At 44.8% G+C, this 26,492-nt stretch overlaps 1 protein-coding gene across 1 annotated transcript in view; it reads right to left on the bottom strand.

The window, feature by feature from the left end:
* The window catches only part of LOC125167890 (protein POLR1D-like), a 49,648-nt gene that overhangs the window by 7,286 nt on the left and 15,870 nt on the right, over positions 1 to 26,492 (bottom strand). Inside the window, exon 2 of the mRNA XM_047862798.1 lies at positions 12,233 to 12,307. Coding sequence (XP_047718754.1) covers positions 12,233 to 12,307 — 75 coding nt within the window. The remainder of the gene's footprint in view (positions 1 to 12,232; positions 12,308 to 26,492) is intronic.

Raw genomic sequence — 26,492 nt, 5'->3', positions numbered from 1 at the left:
CAGCCACCACAACCACCCAGGGGGCCTACAGTTTGCGATGTGGCAATCAAATGCCTCAGCATGTGGCCACCCGAGAAATCCTTTTAGAGCGTCATAATCCCCATCGCTCAACTGCTAATTCTTAATTACTCTGCGGTGCGGACAACAGTCCTGAGGCCCAAGGTAGGTTTTCAGCTACTCTGTCCCCAGTGCTGTATCTAAAAGTAATGTGAGATAGGTGATGTGTATGTACATATATAGTTATGCTATTAATTTTTATTTAATTCTTTTTCATGTTTATTTATTTTTGAGACAGAGAGAGAGCATGAACGGGGGAGGGGCAGAGAGAGACGGAGACACAGAATCCGAAGCAGGCTCCAGGCTCCGAGCCGTCAGCACAGAGCCCGATGCAGGGCTTGAACCCACGAACCGTGAGATCATGACCTGAGCCGGCGTTGGCTGCCCAACTGACTGAGCCACACAGGCGCCCCGCTGGTAATTTATGTTTCAAAGTCTGAGAAGGCACAGGGTAGGTCCTGCAGCAAAGATAAAGGCCAGGCTGTCTGTCCACGTATTTATGCTCGTTGGGAGACCACCAGGAGGAAACAGAGGCGTGTGACGATAAACCTCAGAAGCCGGAATGGGAACGGTGGTGTCCCGGGATACGTGACAAGCCTGCTGTCCTTGGCTTCCTGCTCCCCGAGCCGCACACATCATGTCCACAGCGATCTCACCCAGCAGGAACGCACACGGGGCTCTCCGATTCACACGATCTCACGATTCACTCGATTCACTCGTAACTGGATGTGAGAGGAATGCGGGAAGCTGGGGCAGGAAGGATGACACGTCGGCATCCTGCCGGACAACAATCCAAGGAAGAGAGCTAGTGTAGGACACGAGCGTTCAGCCAGGGACGAGAAAGCAAGTGGGGACCCAGGCGTCCGCAAGTGGCTAGCTGGGGCCTCAGGAAACCCCTCTGGGCCCCATGGTCTTAGCCATAGAGTAGAGGCTTTGGATCTCGTGGCCCTGAACTACTGCCAAGAGCCTCATCCGTGAGTCACTCTGAAATGCGAGCCCTTCCTTCCCTCCCCGCTGAGCTGTGCTCACCTGCTCACTTGTCCGTGTCCACCAGTGGACTGACACCTTTAAAGCCAGGAGGGAGTCTTCTTTACTGCTGCCTGAGCCTGGCCTCTTACTATACCTACCGGTTGGGGCTCAGGCAAGTGAATTAAAAAAAAAAAAAGCCTGCAAAAAGACTCGAGAAATGATCTGCTTTCCGGTATAAAGCTGACTACATACAACAGAAGAACGACGTACAGGACTTTTCACCTTATCACCGGACCGACTCCAGGCCGAAACAGAAAGGCACCCAAAAGTGCCACTCGCCTTAAAACAACCAGGTGGAGAAAACCGAAGAATCATTTTCTGTCCCACTCAATCCTTGTAACCTTTTATACCGGAATATAAGCCTTTCCCAGGCTAAGGCTGAAGTCCTGCGAGCCCTCGCCGCAGAAATGACATTGGGCTACAGATCAGCTGATGTGAATGTGACCAGAATAAAACCAGCTTTGTAGACCGTGAAGCTGTGCAAATTGCTGAAATGTGTGCCTCTAAATTCCTTTACGTTGACTAAAAGGAAGTCATATGGGCCGATATTTCAGCCTCCTTGAGGCCTCTGTTAAGAACAGCTTCTGAGGGGGCGCCTGGGTGGCACAGTCGGTTAAGCGTCCGACTTCAGCCAGGTCACGATCTCGCGGTCCGTGGGTTCGAGCCCCGCGTCGGGCTCTGGGCTGATGGCTCAGAGCCTGGAGCCTGTTTCCGATTCTGTGTCTCCCTCTCTCTCTGCCCCTCCCCCGTTCATGCTCTGTCTCTCTCTGTCCCAAAAATAAATAAACGTTGAAAAAAAAAAAAAAAAAGAACAGCTTCTGAAGAGATTCTTTTGCTGAAATACGTGCACAGAAGTACAGAGCACCAAATGGCCTCTTTCTTTACAAAATAAAAAATGGCATTTCCACTGCATTTTCTTTAGTTCAGCAGTCTCTTTCTGGCAATGGCTCGACGACCTCGCTAAGGTCGTTTCATGGAATGTCCAAGAGGGGAAAAAAATGGCGACCTAGTGCTATTTTAAATTTTAAGGCAAATACGGCCCATTCTCACCATTACTAACATAGCACTGGAAGTCTTAGCCTCAGCAAAAGACATAAAGGGCATACAAATCGGCAAAGAAGAAGTCCAACGTTCACTATGTGCAGATGACACGAGACCCTATGGAGAAAACCCGAAAGACTCGTTTCAGTTCCTTAATTTCAATCAACGTGATTAAAAAAAGTGCTAGAACTGATATGTGAACTCAGTGAAGTCACAGGGTATGAAATCAACGTGCAGAAATCTGCTGCATTTCTATACACCAATAATGAAGCGGCAGAAAAAGAAATCAAGGAATCAGTCCCATTTGCAGTTAAACCAAAAACAATAGGAATAAATCTAACTAAAGAGGAAAAAGACCTATACTCTGAAAACTATAGAAGACTTACGAAAGAAATTGAAGAGAACACAAAGAAATGGAAAAACATTCCATGCTCATGGATAGGAAGAACAAGTATTGTTAAAATGTGGACACCACCCAAAGCAATCTACATATTTAATGCAATCCCTATACCACCAGCATTCTTCGCAGAGCTAGAACAAACAATCCGAAAGTCTGTGTGGAAACACAAAAGACCCCGAATAGCCCAAGAAATCCTGAACAAGAAAAACAAAACTAGAGGCATCACAAGTCCGGATTTCAAGCTATATTACAAAGCTGTAATCATCAAGACAATATGGTCCTGGCACAAAAACAGACACACACATTAATGGAACAGAATAGAAAACCCAGAAACGGACCCACAACTACATGGTCAATTTATCTTTGACACAGCAGGAAAGAACATTCCGTGAAAAAAAGTCTCTTCCACAAATGGTGCTGGGAAAGCGAGACAACAACACGCAAAAGAATGAAACTGGACCACTTTCTTCCACCACACACAAAAACGAATTCAAAATGGATGAATGACCTAAATGTGAGACAGGAACCTATCAAAATCCTAGAGAAGAACACTGGGCAGCAACCTCTTTGACCTTGGCTGGAGTAACTTATTAGCTGAAGGCAAGGGAAACGAAAGCAAACATGAACTATTGGGACCTCGTCAAGATAAAAAGCTTCTCCACAGCAAAGGAAACAACAAAACTAAAAGGCGGCCTGCGTCATGGGAGAAGATATTTGCAAATGGCGTATCTGATAAAGCGTTCGTATCTAAAACCCATAAAGAACTCATTAGACTCGACACCCCCAAAAACAAACAACCCAGTTAAGAAATGGATAGAAGATATGAATAGACAGTGTTCCAAAGAAGACATCCAGATGGCTAAGAGGCACATGAAAATATGCTCAACATCACTCACAGTCAGGGAAGTACAAACCAAAACCATGACGAGGAACCACCTTACGCCTGTCAGAATGGCTACAATTAACTCAAGGAAGAACAGGTGTTGGCGAGGATGTGGCGACAGGGGAACCGTCTTGCACTGTTGGTGGGAATGAAAACTGATGCAGCCCATCTGGAGAAGAGTATGGAGGTTCCAAAAACAAAAAACGAAACAAACAAACAAAAACAACTAAAAACAGAACTACTCTGTGACCCAGCAATTGCATTATTAGGTATTTACCCAAAGGATACAGAAATACAGCTTCAAAGGGGGTACATGTACCCCACTGTTTAAAGCAGCACCGTCAACAATCGTTAAACTATGGGTACACACTCAGACACACACACACACACTATATTCAGCCACCAAAAAAATGAAGTCTGGCCATTTGTAATGATGTGGCTGGAGTCAGAATGTATTATGCTAAGTGAAGTCAGTCAGTCAGGGAAAGACAAATATATGATTTCACTCATATGTGGAATTTAAGAAACCAAACAGATGAGGGGCACCTGGGTGGCTTGGTTGGTTAAGCGTCCAACCTTTCGTTTCAGCTCAGGTCATGATCCCACTGTTTGTGGGTTCGAGCCCCATATCGGGCTCTGTGCTGACAGCATGGAGCCTGTGTGGGATTCTCTCTCTCCCTCTCTCTGCACCTCCCCTGCTCACACACACACACACACTCTCTCAAAATAAATAAACATTAAAAAAAAAAAAAAAGAAAGGCAACAGATGAACATATGGGAAGGATGGGGGAAAGAAAGGGAAACAAACCACAAGAGACTCTTAACGATAGAGAGCAAACTGAGGGTTGATGGAGGGAGTGGGGTGAGAGGTGTGCTAGATGGGTGATGAGTCTTAAGAAGGGCACTTGCTGTGATGAGCACTGGGTGTTGTGTGTAAGTGGTGAATCACTGAATTCAACTTCTGTGGCCAATACTGCACTGCATATTAACTAAAATAAAATTAAAAATAATTAAAATAAAATATATTAAGCAAATATAAAGGCCTTCTAGATGCTTAGAAAAACAAACCATAGCCCACTAGTAAGCAACAGATTGTCTACTCCTTTAAGATCTGTCCAAGAAGGTCTGCTTGACAGAGATGGAACTTGGGGCTCCCGTGGCTGGGCTGGCTATCCAAGTGCTCTGGTGCTGTCTGCCCGTGGGAGAGGTGTGAATTCTACCTGCAGGATGGTTCCGTTCTTTTTATTTTTAAAAAAAATTTTTTTAATATTTATTTTTGAGAGAGAGAGAGACAGAGCATGAACGGGGGAGGGTCAGAGAGAGGGAGACACAGAATCCGAAACAGGCTCCAGGCTCCGAGCTGTCAGCACAGAGCCCGACGCGGGGCTCGAACCCACGGACCGCGAGATCATGACCTGAGCCGAAGTCGGCTGCCCAACCGACTGAGCCACCCAGGCGCCCCGGTTCCGTTCTTTTTAATAAATAGGGACTGGTAGAGTGGTTTTCAAATTTGTGCGCACTTTAGAATCACCTGGGTATCGTTTTGAAACCCTTTGGCTCAGGCCATCCGCAAACTCATAATTTTTGGTGGCGGGACATAGACATTAGTAATTTGGGAAGCTTTCCAGATGATTTCAAATGTGCAGATGAGTTTGGGAACCAGTGCATTAGTGGTTACAAGTTTTTATTTACACACACACACACACACACTTTAAACAGAGGGAAAACCAGGTGTTCTCCCAGGATGAGCCTGATGGGGAAGATGTTCGCTGTGCCAGCACCAGGGAATAGAAGCAAGTCGTGGCTGTCCTTCAGTCAGACCTCTTTGCATAGCCCATAGCTGCTAGGCTGTGCTGGACCAGAAGCTGCCTCCAGGAAAAGAACCTACGTGAATGTCTGAGTTGCGTGTGAACTAGCTGGTTATTCAGAGGTGAGTGAGCCTGTCAATTCAAGGAAGATAGCTTGCAGGATTCATGGCCAATGATAAAGCTGGAGTTTTCAAGTGAAAGAAAATTAGATTTTTGGAAAACTGGGAACTTGACAGGTTCCCAACATTTAAAAGACTCTCTGATGAGATTAGTGGTGATATTTATAAATGTATTTTTTAAGTATTATATAATGTGTTGTCATTAGAAGACGACTCATGAGCCAACATTTTTGAGATGGCTAATGAAGGATGTTACAGAATCATGTATGGGGAGAAGATCCAGCTAAAGTGCAAGGGAGACCAAGCGATTTTATTATGACGGAATATGAAAAGTCTGCATTATTAAAAAGAAGGTTAAGAATCTACTACTCGCTGAGGTTACTTGCAAAATTTTGATGGAGGATTAAAGAATACCATAATTTTCTGGAAAGGCTATTGAAATCCTTCTTGCTTTTCTGGGCATATATTTGTGTGAGGTTGGATTTTCTTCAAATACTTCAAGCAAAACAACAGGTTGTAGAGGCAGACATGAACTTCCAAGCGTCTTTTATAAGTCAGACATGAGGGAGGTTTGCAAAAATATTAAACAATATCACTCTAACTCAGTATTTTTTTCCCACAAATGTAGTTATTTTTATAAAAGGCATATTATTTCCTTTTAACATGTAATGGGCTTATTATCATTTTTTAAATGAATAAATAGATTCTTTTAAATTGCTCAATTTAAACTTCAAATACAGTCAACATTGATAGATATAATCCACCAAAAAATTTTTTTGGGGTCCTCAATAGTTCCTAAGAGTATAAAAGGACCCGAAAACTAAAACGGCTCAGGATCACCGTTATTAAGACAACTGAAAAAAAATGTCAGCAATGTCAGCAAGAATTCTTGTCCTGTAGACTAATGGGAACTTAACAAGTTTCAAGCCCTATTCTCCCAGGACCCATCTCTTACAAGTCTGAATGTTTCGCTTTGCCTGCCATCTTTTTTTTTTTTTTTTTAAGATTTCTTTATTTATTTTTGAAAGAGAGAGAGAAGGCGTGAGTGGAGGAGGCACAGAGAGACACAGAATCAGAAGCAGACTCCAGGCTCCGAGCTGTCAGCACAGAGCCCAATGCGGGGCTCGAACCCACAAACCATGAGATCATGACCTGAGCTGAAGTGAGATGCTTAACCGACTGAGCCACCCAGGCGCCCCAGCCTCCCACCCTTTATTCCCTTTTCAACATGCTTCTGCTTCCTTCATGGGAAGAGGCTGTCAACTGTCCCCGACTATCCATTCTTCCTTTTTTTCTAGAGTAAACGAACCCCAGATATTTATCTGGCACCTGACTACCTGGAGCAAAACAAAGACCGAATTCCTGACCTTGTAGTTGGTGAAGGCATGGAACAAAATTCTGGCCAGTGGAGTACATGTAGAAATGGCGGAAATGATGGACACAACTTCTGGGCAGTGTCCTTAAAGGGACGGGGGGGGGGGGGGGGGGGGAGGGGGCGTGGCTTCTTCCTTCCTTTCTGCTAAGTGAAATGGAGTGGGCCGATACTAGACCACGTGGAAAAGAATCACACTCTGTGGTTGGAAGATTTCGAAAACTGGAAGGAACCTGGGTCCTTGACAACTCTGGGGAACTGCCAGCCTAACTGATGTAACACCCAATGGGCACATCCTTCCTCCCACAAACGTCAAGATGACCCGCGCACGCGTGGGGTAACTCTCTCCAGGGAAAATGGAGCTGACACTGATAAACCAGTTCTCTCACTATCGGAAAGTTCTACCGAGTCAGTAAGTAGCAGAAAGGTTGTCAGGATAAACGACTTCTATTTGGAGAGCTGCCTAGAAAGAACTTATGCCCTTGAACATTGCGAACATAGCAAGAGCCCTGACTGATATTTTCATACTCACTTGTGGGGCCATCTGAATTCATGATTTAGCTCCGTACTGATTCTCTCACTGAAGGTATGAGATTGGACCAGCGGCTACAGTCAACCTGATCACAGTCCTGCCTTATACCAAACACCAAAGTGGCCTGCCCCTAACAAAACCTGTACTAATCTGATTCACTTGCTCCATGCCAGGAACCATGCAGAATATTTCTGTCCACTGTATCTCACCAATTTGAGTCACTATCCTTCTAGGAAGTGGGTATTTTACTGAATCTAAGATGATTCCATATGTGACCTACAGATTGACTCACACTGGATTACTTCATTTTGTATCATTTCAACCATAAATACATCACAATCAATTTCTAAAAGATAGTATCTTCTGAAAAATGAAGTAACAGCAAAACCATTATCACACCTCAAAAAATCAATATTAATTACTTAATGTCATCAACTACCCCAACTGTTTCATAAATGTCTTTTTTAAAAAATTTTTAAATGTTTATTTTTGAGAGAGAGAGAGAGAGAGAGAGAGAGAGAGAACACAAGCAGGGGAGGGGCAGAGAGAGAGGGAGACACAGAATCCAAAGCAGGCTCCAGGCTCTGAGCTGTCGGCACAGAGCCCGACGCGGGGCTCGAACCCACGAACCGTGAGGTCATGACCCGAACCAAAGTCAGATGCTCAACCGACTGAGCCACCCAGGTGCCCCATAAGTGTCTTTTTATAGTTAGTTTGGATAAGGATCCAAACAAGGTATACATTTTATTTGGCGTGTCTCAAGTCTATTAGTTCATAGGATTCCCCTCCTTTTCTCTGCAAGTCTTTTGTTAAAGGGAATTGGGCTGTTTGTCCTGTAGACTTCCCCACATTGGACTTTTGTGATTTTATTCCTATAGTGTCAGTTAATGTGTTCCTCTGGCCTCTGTATTTTGTGCAAGCTAGTAGTTCTGACTGGGGATGGGATCAGATTGGGGTTCAGTCTCTTCGACAAGGATGTCTCCCAAGTAGCGGCCTGGTTTTCCGCATCTTTTCTCAGCATGAAGACGGGTCCGTGAGTTCAGGTGTGGGTCCGCCTGACCTGTCCCAGAACGGTCCCCAGCAAGTCCGCATCTGGTCAGTGTAGCGGCCAGTGACCTTTGCCTAGGTCCAGTGCGTCCTTAGGGATTGCAAATGATGCCATTCTTTTTCTTTTAAAATTGGGTTTACGAGACAGAATGCACACAGAATAAAATTTATCCTTTTAAGTAAACAGCGTTAAGAGTTTTGACAAATGTACGAGGTCGATCAAGACGTAGTGCGTTTCTGTCACCCACCAAGTTCTGCAGTTAACCCCTTCCTTCTGTCCCCATGTCCTGGCAACCAGTGGCCTGCTTCCGGTCCCTATCGTTCTGGGTTTTCTAGAAGGCCACATAAATGGAATCTTACACTGTGTACGGTTTTGTGTCTGACTTCCTTCACTTGGCAGGCTCCTGGGATTCAGCCATGCTGTGTGTTATTTCTCGTCCTCTTTATTACCAAGGAGTGCTGAATGTACGGCTAGAACCACGATTTGTTTATCCGTTCGTTAGTCAGTGGACATTTCAGTTGTTTCCGGTTTTCACTTACTCATTTATTTATTTTTAAATGTTTACTCATTTTTGAAAGACAGAGAGAGACAGAGCGCGAGCAGGGGAGGGGCAGAGAGAGAGGGAGACACAGCATCCGAAGCAGGCTCCAGGCTCCGAGCTGTCGGCCCAGAGCCCGACGCGGGGCTCGAACTCACGATCCACGAGATCATGACCTGAGCCCAAGTTGGACGCTTAACCGACTGAGCCACCCAGGGGCCCCTCGGTTGTTTCCAGTTTTGAGCCATCATGAATAAAAGTGCCATAAACATTACTGTGCGCATTTGTGTGGGTGCCTGAGTTTTCAATTCTCTGGTAATTGGTTAGAAGAAGTCTCTGTGGTGAGTATTCATAAGAAACTGCCAACTATGTTTCACAATGGCTGTATGATCTTACATTTCTGCCAACAGTGTGTGAGCATTTTAGTTGTGCCATGTCCTCGTCTTTATTTGGGACTGTCAGCCTTTTTTAATTTTTATTTTGGATACTTCAGTGCATCCCTAGTGGTGGTAACTAACTGATGTTTTCATTTGCATTTTCCTCATAACTAATGATTTGAGCATCTCTTTTTTCTTAATGTTTGTTTATTTTTGAAGGAGAGAGACACAGAGTGTGCATGGGGGAGGGGCAAAGAAAGAGGGAGAGACACCGCTGAAGCAGTGAGCATCTCTTTATATGCTGATTGGCCAACCCTGTACCATTTTCAATGATGTGTTTGTTCAGATCTTTTGCCTATTTTTAAGTTGGATTGTTTGTTTTCTTGTTGAGTTGCTAAGAATTCAAATGGTGATCTTATTCTAGCATTCTTTTATGTTAAAAAAATTTTTAAGTTTATTTATTTGTTTTGAGAGAGAGAGAGAGAATGTACAGGAGGGGCAGAGAGGGAGGGAAAGAAGAAAGAATCCCAAGCACTGTCACAGTGTGGAGCCCGATGTGGGGCTCGAACTCACCAACCGTGGGATCATGACCCGCGCCGAAATCAAGAGTCCGTCGCTAAACCGACCCGACTGAACCACCCAGGCACCCCACGATGTCCTTTTCATTTAATAGCTGCAGTTCTACAGGGGAGTTTTCTTTCATCAATGATTTGGTAACCCCGCAGCACAATGTGTACAGGGAACAGGATAAATGTCTTGTTCTTCCTCTCTCTTTGCCGATTTTATGGACAATGGTTTGGTTCCACAGCATTCTCCAAACGGGACCGCTAAGTTTCTTGTTGTGATTATCATTATGACCTTGTGGATCTGAACATAGTTGAGGTATTTCAGTCTTTATAGCTTTATTCTTCTTGGTGATCAAATTAGCCCATCTGGCGGGAGGGATTTCAAGTTGTTTCCTGAGTCTTTCGGCCATCACTACAGTAGTCTTCGAGTGTTTCTTTGCTTTCTCGTGTGACAAGATTCTCCGGATCGTCTTATACATTCCCTGTCTATGTAGTAACGGTGTAACCTTGCCCACAGAGAGGGCGGACTTCTGGGAGGGGATCTCAATTCTAGGAGGTAATGTCACACGCCGGACAGAAATGTCTTTGTCTAGAGTGGATCTTAGGATGGGGCAGGCCATGCCTGATGGTCTTAGAGCGCAAGCTGGCCCTGCCGAAACCCCCCAACCATGTGATTTTGGGCGGGAGCTTTGGGTCACGGGGTCTTGGTTAACCTCGACACTGAGGCCAACCACATGAGCAATCAATCATGCCTAAGTAATGAAATCCCAATAAAAACTCTGCATACCGAGGCCTGGGTGAGCTTCCCTGATGACGATATGCCACGTACATTGTCACACCTTAATGCTGACTCTATGGGGAGAGGACAACAGAAGCTTCATGTCTGGAACCCTCTCAGACAATACCCTTTATGCCCCTTACGTTGGCTGATCTGAATCTGTGTTCTTTCCCTGTAGTAAGCCGTAACTGTGAGTCTCACAGTTTTCTGTGAATTGTAGGGATTCATCAGTGACTTAAGGAAGCTGAGGGTACGTTAGGAACTCCCTGAATTTTCAGGTGGTGTAAGAAGTGAGGGCAGTCTTGGTGACTGTGACCTCTACCTTGCAGTTTGGTGAAGCCCAGACACTGCTTCAGATCTGCAGTCAGTTATCTCTCTAAAGCATGGCTTTGTACTGATATATCCAATTCGAATTTAGGATTATAGGTTTTTTACTTTGATTTTACATGTGCACCCCTTTGACGCTGGACATCTTGGTATTTAGAGCAGGTAAATATTTGCTTTATCCCGTTACATAATATTTTCCGAATAACAACATCATATTTTTGACAACATGAGGATGGAAAACAATTTAAGATTTCCTGGTAGTTCTTTTCAAAATGTAGTCACATTTCAGATCACGCACAGTAGTTCTTTTATGTGCAGCTCAGTCATTCACTAAATGGCTTTTTAGGTCTATTTGTTTTATTTTGCTTGATTTTTAAGGATTGACTTTTCCCTTTATTTACTTAACTTTGTTTTACATTTTACATAAATCACGTGCATGGTTCTAAGAGTCAAATCTACAGAATGAGGTGTGTTCTGAAGCCTAGTTTTTCTCCTCATTTTTAGATTCGACTCTTAATCACCCACAATCCTCCATTGTTGCGGATTTTAAATTCTAGATAAAAGATCTAAACTCAGCATATTTAACACATGAATGCCTATGTTATTGCTAAAGTGAAGCTTAAAAATGCTTAGGACTAAATTCTTAAGGGTAAATTCCTCTTTTGTGTCTAAACTTTAAGTTTTAAAGCTCTATTTTGTATAGAAATTGCAAAGGCAACTTAAGTTCTACCCAGCTGAACTGTCACATAGTCGAAATACTTATGAATAGAATTTTAAAAATAAATTTCAATTTGCCAAGGGCTATAATTAAAACAGAGATCCTTGGGGCGCCTGGGTGGCTCAGTGGGTTAAGCGTCACACTCTTGATTTCAGCCCAGGCCATGATCTCACGGTTCAGCTGACGGGATTGAGCCCTACAGAGCCCACTTGGGATTCTGTCTCCCTCTCTCTCTGCTCTTCCCCTGCTCTCTCTCTCAAAATAAATAAAAAGAAACAAAAAAACAAAACAAAACAAAACAGAGATCCTTAAACAATGAACACTGATACAAGATTACTCTCACATGGCGCCTTTGGGCAGAAGATCTACATATCCACTAGGGATTTGTGATCTAAAGGGATGACGGACCCTTCACAGATGCTCTCCCTCCATACCCCCAGCCCTCTTCCTCAGGGTCGCAGAGTCCCCAGAGCTGGCCCTCAACAGGGCTCCCACTCTCCTGCCCGCCTCTGGGGGATTTCCTCTACAGCCACAGTTTTACATTCCTTTCACCGGCTACAGATTTACGTATCCACATCTCCAGCCGAGACTTTCTCTTGACTACTGTTCTGTTTTAAGGAAGATCACTCAAGAACTTACCAACCCATAGGTCCCATCGTTTCTGCTCTGGTTTTGCCACGTTTTGCCTCTTTAAGCAATTCTTCAATTGCTTTCCTGATGGGGAGAAAAATAGAGTTGAGAGGTAGTCACACGACTGAATTCTTAAAAATCAGTTTATTCCACATATATGATCTTGTGGAAAGAACAGCTTTTGAAACACAGAATGCCAAAATGGGGGAGAAGTTTTTTTAGATTAAAAAAAAAAAACAACAACATGGCTGACAGTTTTGAGCAGGTAAAAATTAAAAAGAAACTTTGTATATGAAGGGGAAACACACTGAAAATTAAAGACAAAATGACAAGCTGTATCTGCATTTAAAATGTTCAAATGCACTCTTATTCTAAGAAATACTAATGAACCCAACTCTGATAAATATATTTCTTTTTATACTTTTTTTTTTTCAACGTTTATTTATTTTTGGGACAGAGAGAGACAGAGCATGAACGGGGGAGGGGCAGAGAGAGAGGGAGACACAGGATTGGAAACAGGCTCCAGGCTCCGAGCCATCAGCCCAGAGCCTGACGCGGGGCTCGAACTCCCGGACCGCGAGATCGTGACCTGGCTGAAGTCGGACGCTGAACCGACTGCGCCACCCAGGCGCCCCAGTCTGATAAATATATTTCTACCCATTAGTTAGTAAGAGAGAAGAGAAAGGAGTACTCTTTTGCTCTACTAATGGGGACTGAAACTGATAGAACACTTCTTTAGGACAATTTGGCAACATGACAAACAGCCTTCAAAAGAAGACATACCTGCTGACCTAAAAACTCTACTTTATCCTAAGAAAATGGGTACAGTGTATATTGGATAATTTTTATTTCAGATTTCTTTGCATGTATATATTACCCAGGAAAACATCTGGACGGGTGTTATCAAGATGGTAAGAGGAGTTTCTGGGTGATTTTAATTTTTTTTGTTTGCTTTCTGTGTTTTCTATTTTTTCTAGAGTGAGTCTGCATTATTTGTGCACTTTTTTTTAAATTTATTTTATTTTTATTTTAAATTTTTTTTCAATGTTTATTTATTTTTGGGACAGAGAGAGACAGAGCATGAATGGGGGAGGGGCAGAGAGAGAGGGAGACACAGAATCAGAAACAGCCTCCAGGCTCTGAGCCATCAGCCCAGAGCCCGACGCGGGGCTCGAACTCACGGACCGCGAGATCGTGACCTGGCTGAAGTCGGACGCCCAACCGACTGCGCCACTCAGGCGCCCCTATTTGTGCACTTTTTAGCAAGATTTTGAAAAAAAAAAAACAACCAGAAAACATACTTATCAATCATATTCTGAGACATTACTCTTTTTATTTTTAACTTATATATATATAAATATATTATATATAATGATATACGTATATATAATTTACTGTCAAGTTGGCTCACACACAGTATATACAGTGTGCTCTTGGCTTCAGGAGTAGACTCCTGTGACACATCACTTACATACAATGCCCAGTGCTCATCCTAACAAGTGCCCTCCTCAATGCCCATCATCCATTCTCCACGCCCCTCCACCCCCATCAACCCTCAGTTTGTTCTCTGTATTTAAGAGTCTCTTATGGTTCGCCTCCCTCTCTGTAAATAATTTCTTTCCTTCCCTTCCCCCATGGTCTTCTGTTAAGTTTCTCAAGTTCCACATATGAGTGAAAACATACGGTATCCGTCTTTCTCTGACTCATTTCACTTAGCGTAGTACCCTCCAGTTCCATCCACGTTGCTGCAAATGGCAGGATTTCATTCTTTCTCATTGCCGAGTAGTATTCCATTGTATATATATATGTATAAATCTTCTTTATCAACTCATCAGGTTGATGGGCACACGGGCTCTTTCCATAATTTGACTATTCTTGATAGTGCTGCTGTCAACACTGGGGTGCATGTGCCCCTAAGAATCAGCGCACCTGTATCCCTTGGATAAATTCCTAGCAGTGCTATTGCTGGGGTTGTAGGGTAATTCTATTGTTAGTGTTTTGAGGAATCTCCACACTGTTTTCCAGGGCGGCTGCACCAGTTTGCATCCCCACCAACAGTACAAGAGGGTTCCCGTTTCTCCACATCCTCGCCAGCGTCTGTAGTTTCTTGAGTTGTTCACTTTAGCCACTGAGATCAGTATGAGGTGGTATGTCATTGTGGTTTTGACTTGTGTTTCCCTGATGATGAATGATGTTCAGCATCTTTCCCTGTGTCTGTTGGCCATCTGGAGTCTTCTTTGGAAAAGTGTCTATTCATGCTGAGACATTGCTCTTAAGATACTGTGTTAAGGTGCTATGGGTAGTAAAACAGAGAGATGGTCATCCCTGACTTTAATATTATTTACAATACGTAAGCGGTAAAGTGAGAGAAAAGAGAGGGATAAAGTCGGACACAGATATAGTTCAGAGACAGAACTACGCACCTAATGACAAAATTTGGAAACTGGTCATTATACACTGATTCTCTATGAAAACACTTAACTATACTGTTGTAGTACTACTTTACATAACCCTCAAACGGTGTTAATATTCTGTGAATATTTTATGATGCTTATTTTGCCGAAGCAGGCACACGGCTTAAAAAAAAACAAGTATTATTCAAAAACTTAAAATGCAGCAGCCCTCTTGCCTCAACCTTCTCCACGCACTAAAAAAAAATCCATTTCAACCCTTAAAAAAAAAAAGAAATTCTGTTTATGCTGGTATTTGTCACCATATTTCTCGTAGTGTGCCGGGAGACTATTTTGCCACCCTCTTGACCTTCAAAAACCACATCTACCTAGTTTTGTATAATTTACGTTTTTAATAAACTCTCACCAATAGGGATGTCTTTTAAAAAATGCCTTTTCAGTTAACTCAGCAGCTCAACACTTTCTGCTCCACCCCCGAGAGCCCACTTGACCGGGTCCGTGAAGAACGAAACACTGACCACCTTGTGCGCCCTCTCACCCCCTAGACTCACTCGCTCGGTCAGGACTGAGCCTTCACAGTTGAGCCTCATGGCGTCATGAATAGGTCAGTGCATCTGATTACCACGTAGCATCTGTCGAGGGGAAGACCCTCCTCTGGCCTATGGTCCTTCTAGCTGGACTTAGAATCAAATTGACATGAGACACATGAATAGGAAAAATATTGAATTTAATAGCATACATAAGGGGAATCCACACAGACATAAAATTTCAAAGACAGTGAGGCAACATGAAGTTCATATGGGAGGGGTAGGGCCTGAGGATACCAAGGGGAGGAAGGCTATTAGCAGGAAGGTGAGAGGAAGGATTTGGAAAACCAAGCTTGCCCTATGATGCAGATCAGTTTTTTAGGTAAAGGGGTCTCTGTTGATAGCTCTCTTCCTGGTATAGGCTCTCCTTTCCAGTTTGTCCAGAGTTAGGCAGTTGAGGGGAGTCCGAGAGCTTTTTCTGTGTCTGTTAGGTTTCGATTACTTTTAACTTGAGATCATCTTTATGCCAAAGTGGCCCATCTTGGGGTAGCCTGCTCTTGACCCCTACACAGTATTTCTTCCATCTCTTTAATAATAATAATAATACATCCTATTGATGTGATGAGGGCTTTGTTTCATCCAGTATTGCATGAAAAATGTATCCTATCTAGTTCCAAAGATCCTTTTTCACCTTAATATATGTAAGTTAAAAACTGAAAAGGTAGGGGCCCCTGGGCGGTGCAGTTGGTTAAGCGTCCGACTTCAGCCAGGTCACAATCTCGCGGTCCGTGAGTTCGAGCCCCGTGTCGGGCTCTGGGCTGATGGCTCAGAGCCTGGAGCCTGTTTCCGATTCTGTGTCTCCCTCTCTCTCTGCCCCTCCCCCGTTCATGCTCTGTCTCTCTCTGTCCCAAAAATAAACGTTGAAAAAAAAAAAAAAAACTGAAAAGGTAAAAATATTCCAAATACACCTCCTCCCCCTTCCCATTGGTAAGTGTGGTACTGTATTTAAAAAAAAATTTTTTTTTAAATATTTATTTTTTGAAATACATTTTTGTATTACAGATTATGTATACGCTTTATATACATAATATATAAAAATACGTGTATATTTTATGTGTATTTATTTTTGAGAGAGAGCACGAGCGAAAGCAGGAGGGGCAGAGAGAGAGGGAGACAGAGAATCCCAAGCAGCTGCACGCGGACAGCAGAGAGGCGCTCGAACTCTCAAGTTTCCAGATCATGACCTGAGTGGAAGTCGGAGGCCTGCCGGACTCGGCCACCCAGGCGCCCCAAGTGTGGTAGTTTCTAAATAAAAACAGCTAATCCATCCTACTTAGATCCATCCATGTGTGCCCTCTCCTCCTGACAACACAAAGTTAAAAATCTTCAGGGAAAAGGCCTGTTTGGGCCGTTCCCCAATTATGAACAAACCGTGTATCAGCTGCAAATAAACGAGAATGCATTTTCCCAAAAAACCCAGGTTAAAATGTTTGCCTGGCTCTCTTGGACCAACCCACAAAAGCCTATCTGGGTCAGAACATGGTTGAGATGCTGTACGTGTTCGGGAAACAATACTGAGTCCAGAACCGTGCAGAGATCCCGAGGCCACATTCTAGGCACCTTCGAGAGGCGGACACTGATTTTTCTATAGTTTTACTTCATGTAAAACCATTTCCGGCACGTCATGAACTTTATCTGCCCCGATTTCTCGGAGATCTGATTTACAACCACAGTCAAAGAGAAAAGCAGCTGTAAGCATGAGAAAGGCTGCTGGGGCAGAAGGAATTCCCCGTGGGCCACACTCAGTCCCCAGCCAGCGTGGGAGGCGGGACCCCACTGCCAGGGCTGGGGTGTGGCCAGCTTGCTGTAATTGGTTTAACAACAGCTGACGTTGGCGTTGGCGTGGAGCTTCACCTTTGGCCAGGTGCTGTCCCATTTGAACACGAAGACATAGTTACAGCAACTAGTTTACAGGTGGGGGAAGTGTCACGCTGCCTAATGTGCCCGAGACGGCCCCTGCTAGTGATCCTGGGGGAGGTGGGTGGGGAGCCTGGGCACTTACTTGGAGAACCGCAGAGGCGGAGGAAGGAAGGACAGCGCACTATTTTGCCCTAGGAATGTCGAGCATGTGCTTGCTACCTCCCACCCCCAAATTCTCCTGCCTGGGCTTTCCTTCCAAATAGGAAAAGACCAATCCCTAGCAGTCACGTCTGTTGCCCTGAAAGAACAACATCATGTTCAAACTCAAAGGGGAAAGACTAGGAAGTCGGGTAGTTTGCCTCACTACTGACTGTAGCCTTTGGTTTTTCCTGAGACGCTTGCTGACGAATTCTGGGGTAAGGAAACAGTTGAGCCAGCTTCTGCTGAACGTGATCACAGAGGCTTAAATCATCAGAGATGATGATGAAACATCAACCTCAGGAAACAAGATAGTTATTTAATGAGATGATGACACGTAGGTGAAAGCTGCGTTAAAATACGGGACAAGCAAACAGCAGGAGGATACGGCAGAACTAAGTACACAGAGAACCCGAGCAAGTAAATAACTTATTCAGACACACGTTTAGTTCTGGGTACTTTTTATACTTAGATTCTTAACATCGCCAAGTTTTCTTTGTAAGACAAATTCATTCTATTAGAATATAAAATTCGATGTGAGCAAGAAGTCCAAGAAAGCCAGCTCATTAAGCAGACAGTTTTCTGGGCACGGGAACAGACTAAAATCAATTTTCAACAATCCACGTGGGTATCATCTACACCCGGTTTTCCATCCCAGCTTAGCTTCCTCGGGCCTGCCTGTTCATTCCTTGAGCCAGCTGGTACATGCTTAAGGAATGTAAACTGATCGTAAGAGCAGCTTAAGTAAAACCCAAGCGGGAATGCGAATCTGGTGCAAAATCATCTTAAAGCCTAAAGTCAACAAATTAGTTTTGAGTTATCTGGGTCTATGTTTCTTTTTCCTCACATAAATCAATCTAAGAGTTAAGTCTACCCTACAGAAACGGTGGCAAGAAAACCAAGGCAACTGAAATGAAACAATAGAAATTGAGGGACACTGGGGCACCTGGATGGCTCAGTCCAACGTCTGACTTCGGCTCAGGTCATGATCTCACAGTTTGTGAGCTCGAGCCCGATGTCCGGCTCTGTGCTGACAGCTCAGAGCCTGGAGCCTGCTTTGGATTCTGTGTCTCCTTCCTCTCTGCCCCTCTCTGTTCATACTTTGTCTCTCTCTTTCTCTCTCTCAAAAATAAAGAAAACATTAAAAAAAAATTTTTTTAAAAAAAAATTTTTTTTTCAATGTTTATTTATTTTTGGGACAGAGAGAGACAGAGCATGAACGGGGGAGGGGCAGAGAGAGAGGGAGACACAGAATCGGAAACAGGCTCCAGGCTCTGAGCCATCAGCCCAGAGCCCGACGCGGGGCTCGAACTCACGGACCGTGAGGTCGTGACCTGGCTGAAGTCGGACGCTTAACCGACTGCGCCACCCAGGCGCCCCTAAAAAAATTTTTTGAAAAGGAAACTGAGAGGCAAATTAGGTAAGAACATAAGAAAATGAGATCTTTCAAGGAATAAAATCAGAAAAGCTAACCATCAATTAATTGTTCAAAAAAAAGACAGAGCCAGGCCTCTGGATCTGCATCATACTGTGTCTTGAGAAATGGTGAAGGAGAGTGCTACAGACTGAATATGTGTGTGTTCCCCCAAATTCATACTCTGATACCCTGATTCCCGGTGTGATGGGACCAGGACATGATTAACTCACGAGGGTGGCTTCTTTAGCTCCACAAGGCCTGGGAGACTATAAGGTGGCTTCTTTGGTGCTGCTAATGTTGTTTCGTGATCTAGGTGCGCTCACTTTATGACTGTTTACCAAGCTGTAAACTTATGATTTGTGCACTTTTCTGTATGTACAATTACAGTCCAATAAAAACGATTAACAACAAAAAAGGTGCCTTTGATCAACTAACCGTGTAGTAGCTGTTGCATGATGGATGGGAAAGGCAGTTCAAAAAAGGCAATTACGTCGTGGAGGACTACCCCGAAGGTCTTGTGTTTAAACAGGCGTGACTGTACGATAAACACACGGATTTAGGAAACTGGCACAAACGAGTGAAGTGCCATTGGCCGCCGGTGACTAACAAACACCTGACAGGCCCAGCTAATTATCACTGCTGAAGGCCCCCAGTTCATGCTCAGGGTACTGGGTAAAATTTAAAAGAAACTGGACTATAGCAAATCAAGGTCTTCCCACGGAGTGGTAAGTTTCGAAGAAAGAAACGGAACAATTTACTTAATCTTCAGTAAGGATTTGATGTCAGACCATAGAACATTCCGATAAAAAAAACAAAAAAACAAAACCAGAGACAGATGATTCGGATCACTGCTAGACATCTGCAAACAGCTGTCTACAGGCTCATGATCAGTCAGCAGTAATTAGCAGTTAGTTGAGTGACCATGTGGATTGGCAGAAGCCAGAGGAAAAACTGGGGGCTCTGTATTATTCGGTGATTTGATTATAGATATAGAGGAAGAAATTCAGGCCAAACTCATTTAAGCTCAGAAAACCACATTGGGCGGGTTCCCCTATCAGCTGTCAAGAAAGGTAAGAAAATTCAAACTGTGGAGAAGGTTTTTGAAGATAAAACTCAATAGGAACGTTGAGATCATCTGGGAAAATGAAAAGAATTGTTTGTAGACAAAAGATGGGAGGCTGAGGAAGTTAATTCTGTAGATTATGTTAAATGTGGCCAACCTCTGTCAAGTACATGCTCTGTGAGATGATTTATACAGTGATCAAGGCCCTTCCCTGTAGAGGCTTATATGAGGGACTGTATATCAAATAAACATCTGTATGTGTACATCAGAAATAAAAATTACTTAGGGGAATGTGGGGAAGGAACCTCAATATATCTTTATTTACAATATAACAGGGAGAGTTCTGAGAAAAGCTGCTTAATTTTTATTTATTTTTAAAAAAAAAAATTTTTTTTTTCAACGTTTATTTATTTTTGGGACAGAGAGAGACAGAGCATGAACGGGTGAGGGGCAGAGAGAGAGGGAGACACAGAATCGGAAATAGGCTCCAGGCTCCGAGCCATCAGCCCAGAGTCTGATGCGGGGCTCGAACTCACAGACCGCGAGATCGTGACCTGGCTGAAGTCGGACGCTTAACCGACTGCGCCACCCAGGCGCCCCAAGCTGCTTAATTTTTAAAAACAACTTATGTCTGGGGCGCCTGGGTGGCTCAGCTGGTTAAGCGTCCGACTTCGGCTCAGGTCACGATCTCACGGTTTGTGAGTTCGAGCCCCGCGTCTGGCTCTGTGCCGACAGCTCGGAGCCTGGAGCCTGCTTCGGATTCTGTGTCTCCCTCTCTCTCTGCCCTTTCCCTGCTCACGTTCTGTCTCTCTGTCGCTCAAAAATAAACAGACATTAAAAAAAAAAAAAAAAAAACACCAAAAACCCTTATGCCGATAAAATACCAAAGGTCAATGGGGGAGCATGAATTTGAATGCAGGATAAATGAAACTTGGTGATTTCATGCCAACACGGACCAAAAAATAAGAAAGTGGTAGGTCAAGCTACGCTGGGAAAAATCAAAGATGTGGATCGCTTTTTACTTTGATGATCGTAACCCCACAAGGTTGCCACGAGGATAAAGTAGTTTATTTGGTTCCAAGTGTTCCGGTAAGAAGCGCAAGACATAGGAGAGGTGCTTTTTGCTTGACTAAACTCCTAGAGGTCGGGGAACTTGTCTGTTGTCGTCCCAGTTTCCCCCATGCCTGTCTGGCACATGGTGGGTACTCAGTTAGTTCTGGGGAAAGAATGGGTTCTGGGTGTGAGTGGGGCAGGACAACAATGCAAGGATTTACCAGTAAAAACGCTGTATCTGTAGCAGGAAGAGGAGGTGACGGGGGAGGCAGAAGCGGCGGGACAAGGACGGTGAAGACAAAGCAGGGAGACCGTGTGTCACGGAGCAAAGAAACGTGATGAAAGGAACTGGCGGCCACCTTGGGCCGCGGCGAGCCACGCGGCTCCTTGGGCCGCGTCCCACGGTGGCCGGGCATGAAGAGCAGCGCCCAAACGCCACAGCCTGGGTGGCGTCGTGTTTCAGGTCCGAGTGGGAAACCGCAGCCAAGGACGGGGGGCGCAGGGGCAGCTGTCAGAATGCGGCACGGCTGGAATTTTTCCCACCAGGATGGAGGTCTTTCCCCCCTCTGGGGCTGCCCGAAAGTCTCCGCCAGCGGTCACTTCTAGAAAACGCTTTGCCCTTTGTGTGCTACCAGAGATGAATGACCTTTGTTTGGCTTCTGATACCTTCCTTTGCGTCCTTAGGAGAACGGGTAAAGCCCATTTCGTTTGTCTGTTACCGCTCTCGAAACTCCATCGCTTAGTGGAGACGCCGACTGCGCTTTGAAATAAAAGTCCTCAGGGTTGGAGTCTGAGCACGCTAACACTGCGATCCTGGGATGTCGCGGTGGGGGGGCGGTGGGGGGGGCGGACCGGACCGTCCCTGCGAGGCCTCACCAGACGTCCCGTGCCCCACACAGCCAGCCCAACTGCAGCACTCTATCTGCCGTTACGGGCACGGTACGGCTTTGCTCGGGCCACGCTCCCCGTCCAAACTGTCCTGCACTCCGGACACAACCTTGTCACCATTCAGATCGCATGTTACCTTCTCTGCAAGACTTCCCTGATCTGCCTGCTTGCTCCAGAGCAATGGGTGTTACCACTCCTTTCTCTGAGGCCCACCGAGGGACAGATAAAGTCCCACAGACAACGCTCCTAAATATTTACAGGTTATAAGATAAACTAAATACCGCTCAATAACATACGTTCATTCCTCCTGTGATAAATACACCTTCATTATAATAAGACAATTTTAAAAATGCGTCAAGCTATTTTGTTAAACGACTGAAGGCAAACTGCCAGCACGCATTGATAATTCTGTTTACGAGTTGGTAATATTTGGCTGGGTACAGAAATAAAGACACACATCATTCATATATTATGTATTTATAGTCTAAAATGTATTTTCTCGCCTTGATTTTGGCAAAATCACTCTACTGGTAAAATCCAGATTTTTACATAAATTGTGTTCTCTGAACATAGATTAGATTCTATTATGTTCTAGTAATCTAAAGTATTAAAAAATATATAGCTGCATTTAATGTGGGTAAAATTTTAATATATTTGCCAAAAGGTTAATTGCCTTAAATGTCAAAAACTGAAAACCTAAGTTTGGGATGTTGTAAAATTTCCCGGTAAAATACTAAAATGATGAACGAGTCGGTGTCAACCTTCTGGCATGCTCTGTATCCACCTGCACATTTACATATGTGCCAAGTATTATGACTTAAATTCCCGATGTTATTCAGCCCCCACATCTACCCGAGCCTAGCACTATGCTGAGTCACGAGAACCTGCAGACCCATGCACTGAAACCCTCAGACAAGCGGGAAAATGGAAGCTCGGCGCGACGAGGGAACAGTATTTTCTTACGGTATAATCTGCTGCTTTTGTGGTGAGAAGGTTCGACAGGTTCACATGTCTTTTCTGTCCAACCACTTCCGTAGCTCAAATCCCTCCTGTAGGCGAAAGCAGGTTCTGCTTCAGAGTCAACGGCGGTGCGACGCGCGGATTTCCACGTATTCAAAGGTTTCCTTTCATTCCACGATACAGCTCAGAACACAAGGGGGGGGGGTGTTTCTCGGGTTACGAATTGCACCGAGTGCGATTCACACGCCTAGTGACGGCGGGGCCTGTGTGTGTCTGTGATCTATGGGGCTGTCTTCCTGCCCAGGTTCAAGGCAAGTCTCCTTCGCACGTTGATATGATTTAGCATGTAATATGCACCTCTGGGGCTGTGATGAAAGCTAATGGCAACAGTGGCTACATGCCATGTATCTTACGCCTAAGCCTCACAACCCCACTGTGTAACTACTGGTTTACTGATCGAGAGGTAAGGAGAAAATAAGGAAAAGGGCCACAAGAGCCAGTAAAGGATGGGGCTGGGGGGTGAACTCTGGGGCCCAGGATCTCGGTTAACCCTTACATCGCCATACTAGAAGGTGTGTTCCCAACCCTCAAGAAGCTCAGTCTAGTGAGAGAGAGAGGCATTTAAGGGAAGACAGCAACATTGTACTATATTGATTTGTACTTCTGACAAGAACTGTTGTGGTGAAGGTAACATGCCGGACCCTTCACCTGGACTTTGATATTCTCAAATCTCCACAGCTCCCGTTATAGTTGACTTCTGAGGGTGGGTAATTATTATAGAGAGATGACTGCTTCAGTTAATAGGGAATATGTGGGCTGACTCTTGGCGGGAAGCCTTATGCCTCAGTTCATAAGACACCTCATCACAGGAATGGCTTCAAAATGAAATGACCTCATTTTCAAAGTAGTTAAGTATCTTTTACCATATTTATTCTTCAATCCTGATGTAGGAGCCACCTGCAGAAAATACAGGGGTCCATTTTCAGTTTATATCGTGAGATCTGATTACATAAGCGCTGGCAAATTTTAACGTTTTATTTTATTTTTGAGACAGAGACAGACAGAGCATGAGCGGGGGAGGGTTAGAGAGAGAGGGAGACACAGAATCTGAAACAGGCTCCAGGCCCTGAGCTGTCAGCACAGAGCCCCACGCGGGGCTCGAACTCACGGACCGTGAGATCGTGACCTGAGCCGAAGTCAGAGGCTCAACCGACTGAGCCACCCAGGCGCCCCAGCCCTGGTAAATTTTATATACTACGAAGAAAAGCATCTCTTACTAAAAAAAACTTTGTGGGGGTGGGGGTGGGGACACCCCCGGTAAAATATTTCCCAGTAAAATACTAAAATGATGAACGAGTCGGTGTCAACCTTCTCGTACGCTCTGTACGAGGATGAACTTAGAAAGGAATAAACTCTAAAGAGAAAAGCCCATGAATTCTACCATTCCAGGAACGGCAGCATATCTCTTTGATGGGGCAAAGGTTAAGTTCAAAGATACATGCATGCTCTCCTGAAATACGACTAGCGAGAAATAAACCCAGACAGAGAATCTAAAGTCAAAGTTATTTGTGAGCAATCTCAATCAATGAAAGCATTTTGTTATCTCCTTAAGAGAACGGACGCATTGAAGAACAAAACTGACGAAAGGAAAACTACAAGGAAAAAAAAGTGCTTAACGTCTAGAAAGATGGCTATAGAAGGGAGCCAATGAGAGAGCCAAGAAAAGCTAATATGGCAGCTGCTTAAATTTGGTAAAGGAAAGGAAAACCTGGCAGAACGCTACAGAAGCCGAAATATAAAGTAAAACTCAGTCTCATCAAACAGCCATTCAAAATGCAAAAAAGAAAAAAAAATCACAACAGTGTACAAAGGAAAAAAATCACAGCATAAAGCCTCTAAAGTCTGTCTGCACAGCTTTCTTCAGGGAGGGCTGGTGTTGGGCACACCGACCTTTGATAATACACCGCATTCCAGAAAAGCCACCTCACCAAGAGCGTGGTCTGTAAATCACTGTCTGAATCCAGGGAGCTCCGCTGCACACGAGCGACCTGCGGTTCTCTCCAGACTGTCCTGCACAAGGCTTCTGAGCCCCTGGATCTCAGCCCCGAGGACGGCCTAGTCAGCAGAAAGCCTGGCCAGCCCGCGGAAGCTACTTCCCTCAGGGGTGTCAAGGCCGCCGTAAACTGCCCCCTTCTAGGATTAGGAAGCATACTTAGGGGCCAAGAGCCAAGGAACGGAAAAACATGAAGACAGAAAGTTCCAGAATGTGTAGGACTTCCTAGTCGTTTCATGCTCTTTAAAAAGGTGCTTTCCTTTGAAAACCCACCTTAGAAACTCTTCTCCTGGAGCAGCCATCTCACGATAAAAAAGTGACCTGTCATCCAGGGAATCAGGCGCTTTTTAGGAACTGAACGGGAAGAAGACAGACTGAGACGTCTAAATCTTAGAAGTCCAGCGATGCACCAGGAGGTGAGAGGAAGAGAAAGCCTATGCTTCACAGCCATCGACACAGGCTCAGTGACCACCCCGGGGCGCTCAGCGCAAGGCAGAGTCAGGCCTAGAGAGGCCTGAGTAGATGGAGGGCGTGTTGAAGAGGGGGCTCCCCCGGGCGAGGCGTGCCCTGGGCCTCATCTTGACCGCCCCATGTTCCCTTGGCTTTCGCACTGGGTATCAAAGAGTGCTTTGAGAGAGGTTGCAGTTTCCCCTACAAAACTGGCACAGAGTTCCTGTGTACGTCTACACACAGACAATATTTTCTACATCAGTAATTAAGTACAAGAATCTCACGTAAACATAATCCACTGAAACCAAGCAGTACGTCCCGGACTCTATAAACCCTCCAGTGTTTCCAGTTTCAGGCTGCCTTTCAGGTGCCAATTTATGTGACAATGAATCGAAGTAGAACAAGGCCATCTTCCAGCCCATGCTCCAGTTGAAAAGATCCTTGGTTACTCTGCATACGAGTGCATTGGGGGAAGAAATTCCGTACTAAGGTAGCGGTGAAAGGAACTAACTAAGCAGGTGGGCACACACACACGAACCTACCCTTGGGAGTGGCGTCCCTCTGAGGTAAACCTTTGTAAGAGGTTCAAGGTACTCAACTTCGATGGCTCACCCAAACAAGTCGGTCCACACAGCGCAACTGTGCAAACAAGGTCTTACATGTCCTTCTAAAGCCCCCGGAGAGGCTTCCCTTGCGGCTGCCAGGAGCTGCCGGGTCCTGGTGCAATGCGAAGGGAAATAGGAAAGCATGGTCTGGAGGAAGTGTTCCACGATGCATTTTGCTAAAGGTCAAAAAACTGAAAAGCGGACTTGGCCTGTCCCTTTACTGCTGCTGTGCCTTTACGTAGCTGCACCTACGAGAGTCACTGTGTCTGTGACTGAAATACAATCCACCCTTCAGGATGGAGAAACAGCTGTGGTTTAACCGGATGAAGCGGGGCTAACGAAGAGGTTAGGACTGTGTTAAAAATGGAATAGGTATCCAACGGAGATGGAGGGGGGCAATTCTGAGAGATATTAACGTGCTGATTACCCAAACGGCATAATTTGGCCCGTTTCCGATGTCTGATGTACTCGTGGGCTTATAGAAAAGGGCACTGTGTTTTCAATAGAAAAGCTCAGAACCAGAATTTCACATCTTACTTGAAGCCATCAAAGCCCCAAGTTCACAATTCTCCCTTAGCATTTGCTTGATAGGAAGTGGACCGTATGCTAAACTCCTGTATCAATTCCTAAACAGCATTTCCGGAGAGGCCTCGATTCCAAGTATCTACAGGGCTCTTTTTACTATAATATGGAAGGAAAGAAACCGAGATGGAGAGACAGACAG

This window comes from Prionailurus viverrinus, chromosome A1 (assembly GCF_022837055.1).
Source record: "Prionailurus viverrinus isolate Anna chromosome A1, UM_Priviv_1.0, whole genome shotgun sequence".
Lineage (NCBI taxonomy): Eukaryota > Metazoa > Chordata > Mammalia > Carnivora > Felidae > Prionailurus > Prionailurus viverrinus.
This window is presented reverse-complemented; position numbering and strand designations above follow the sequence as displayed.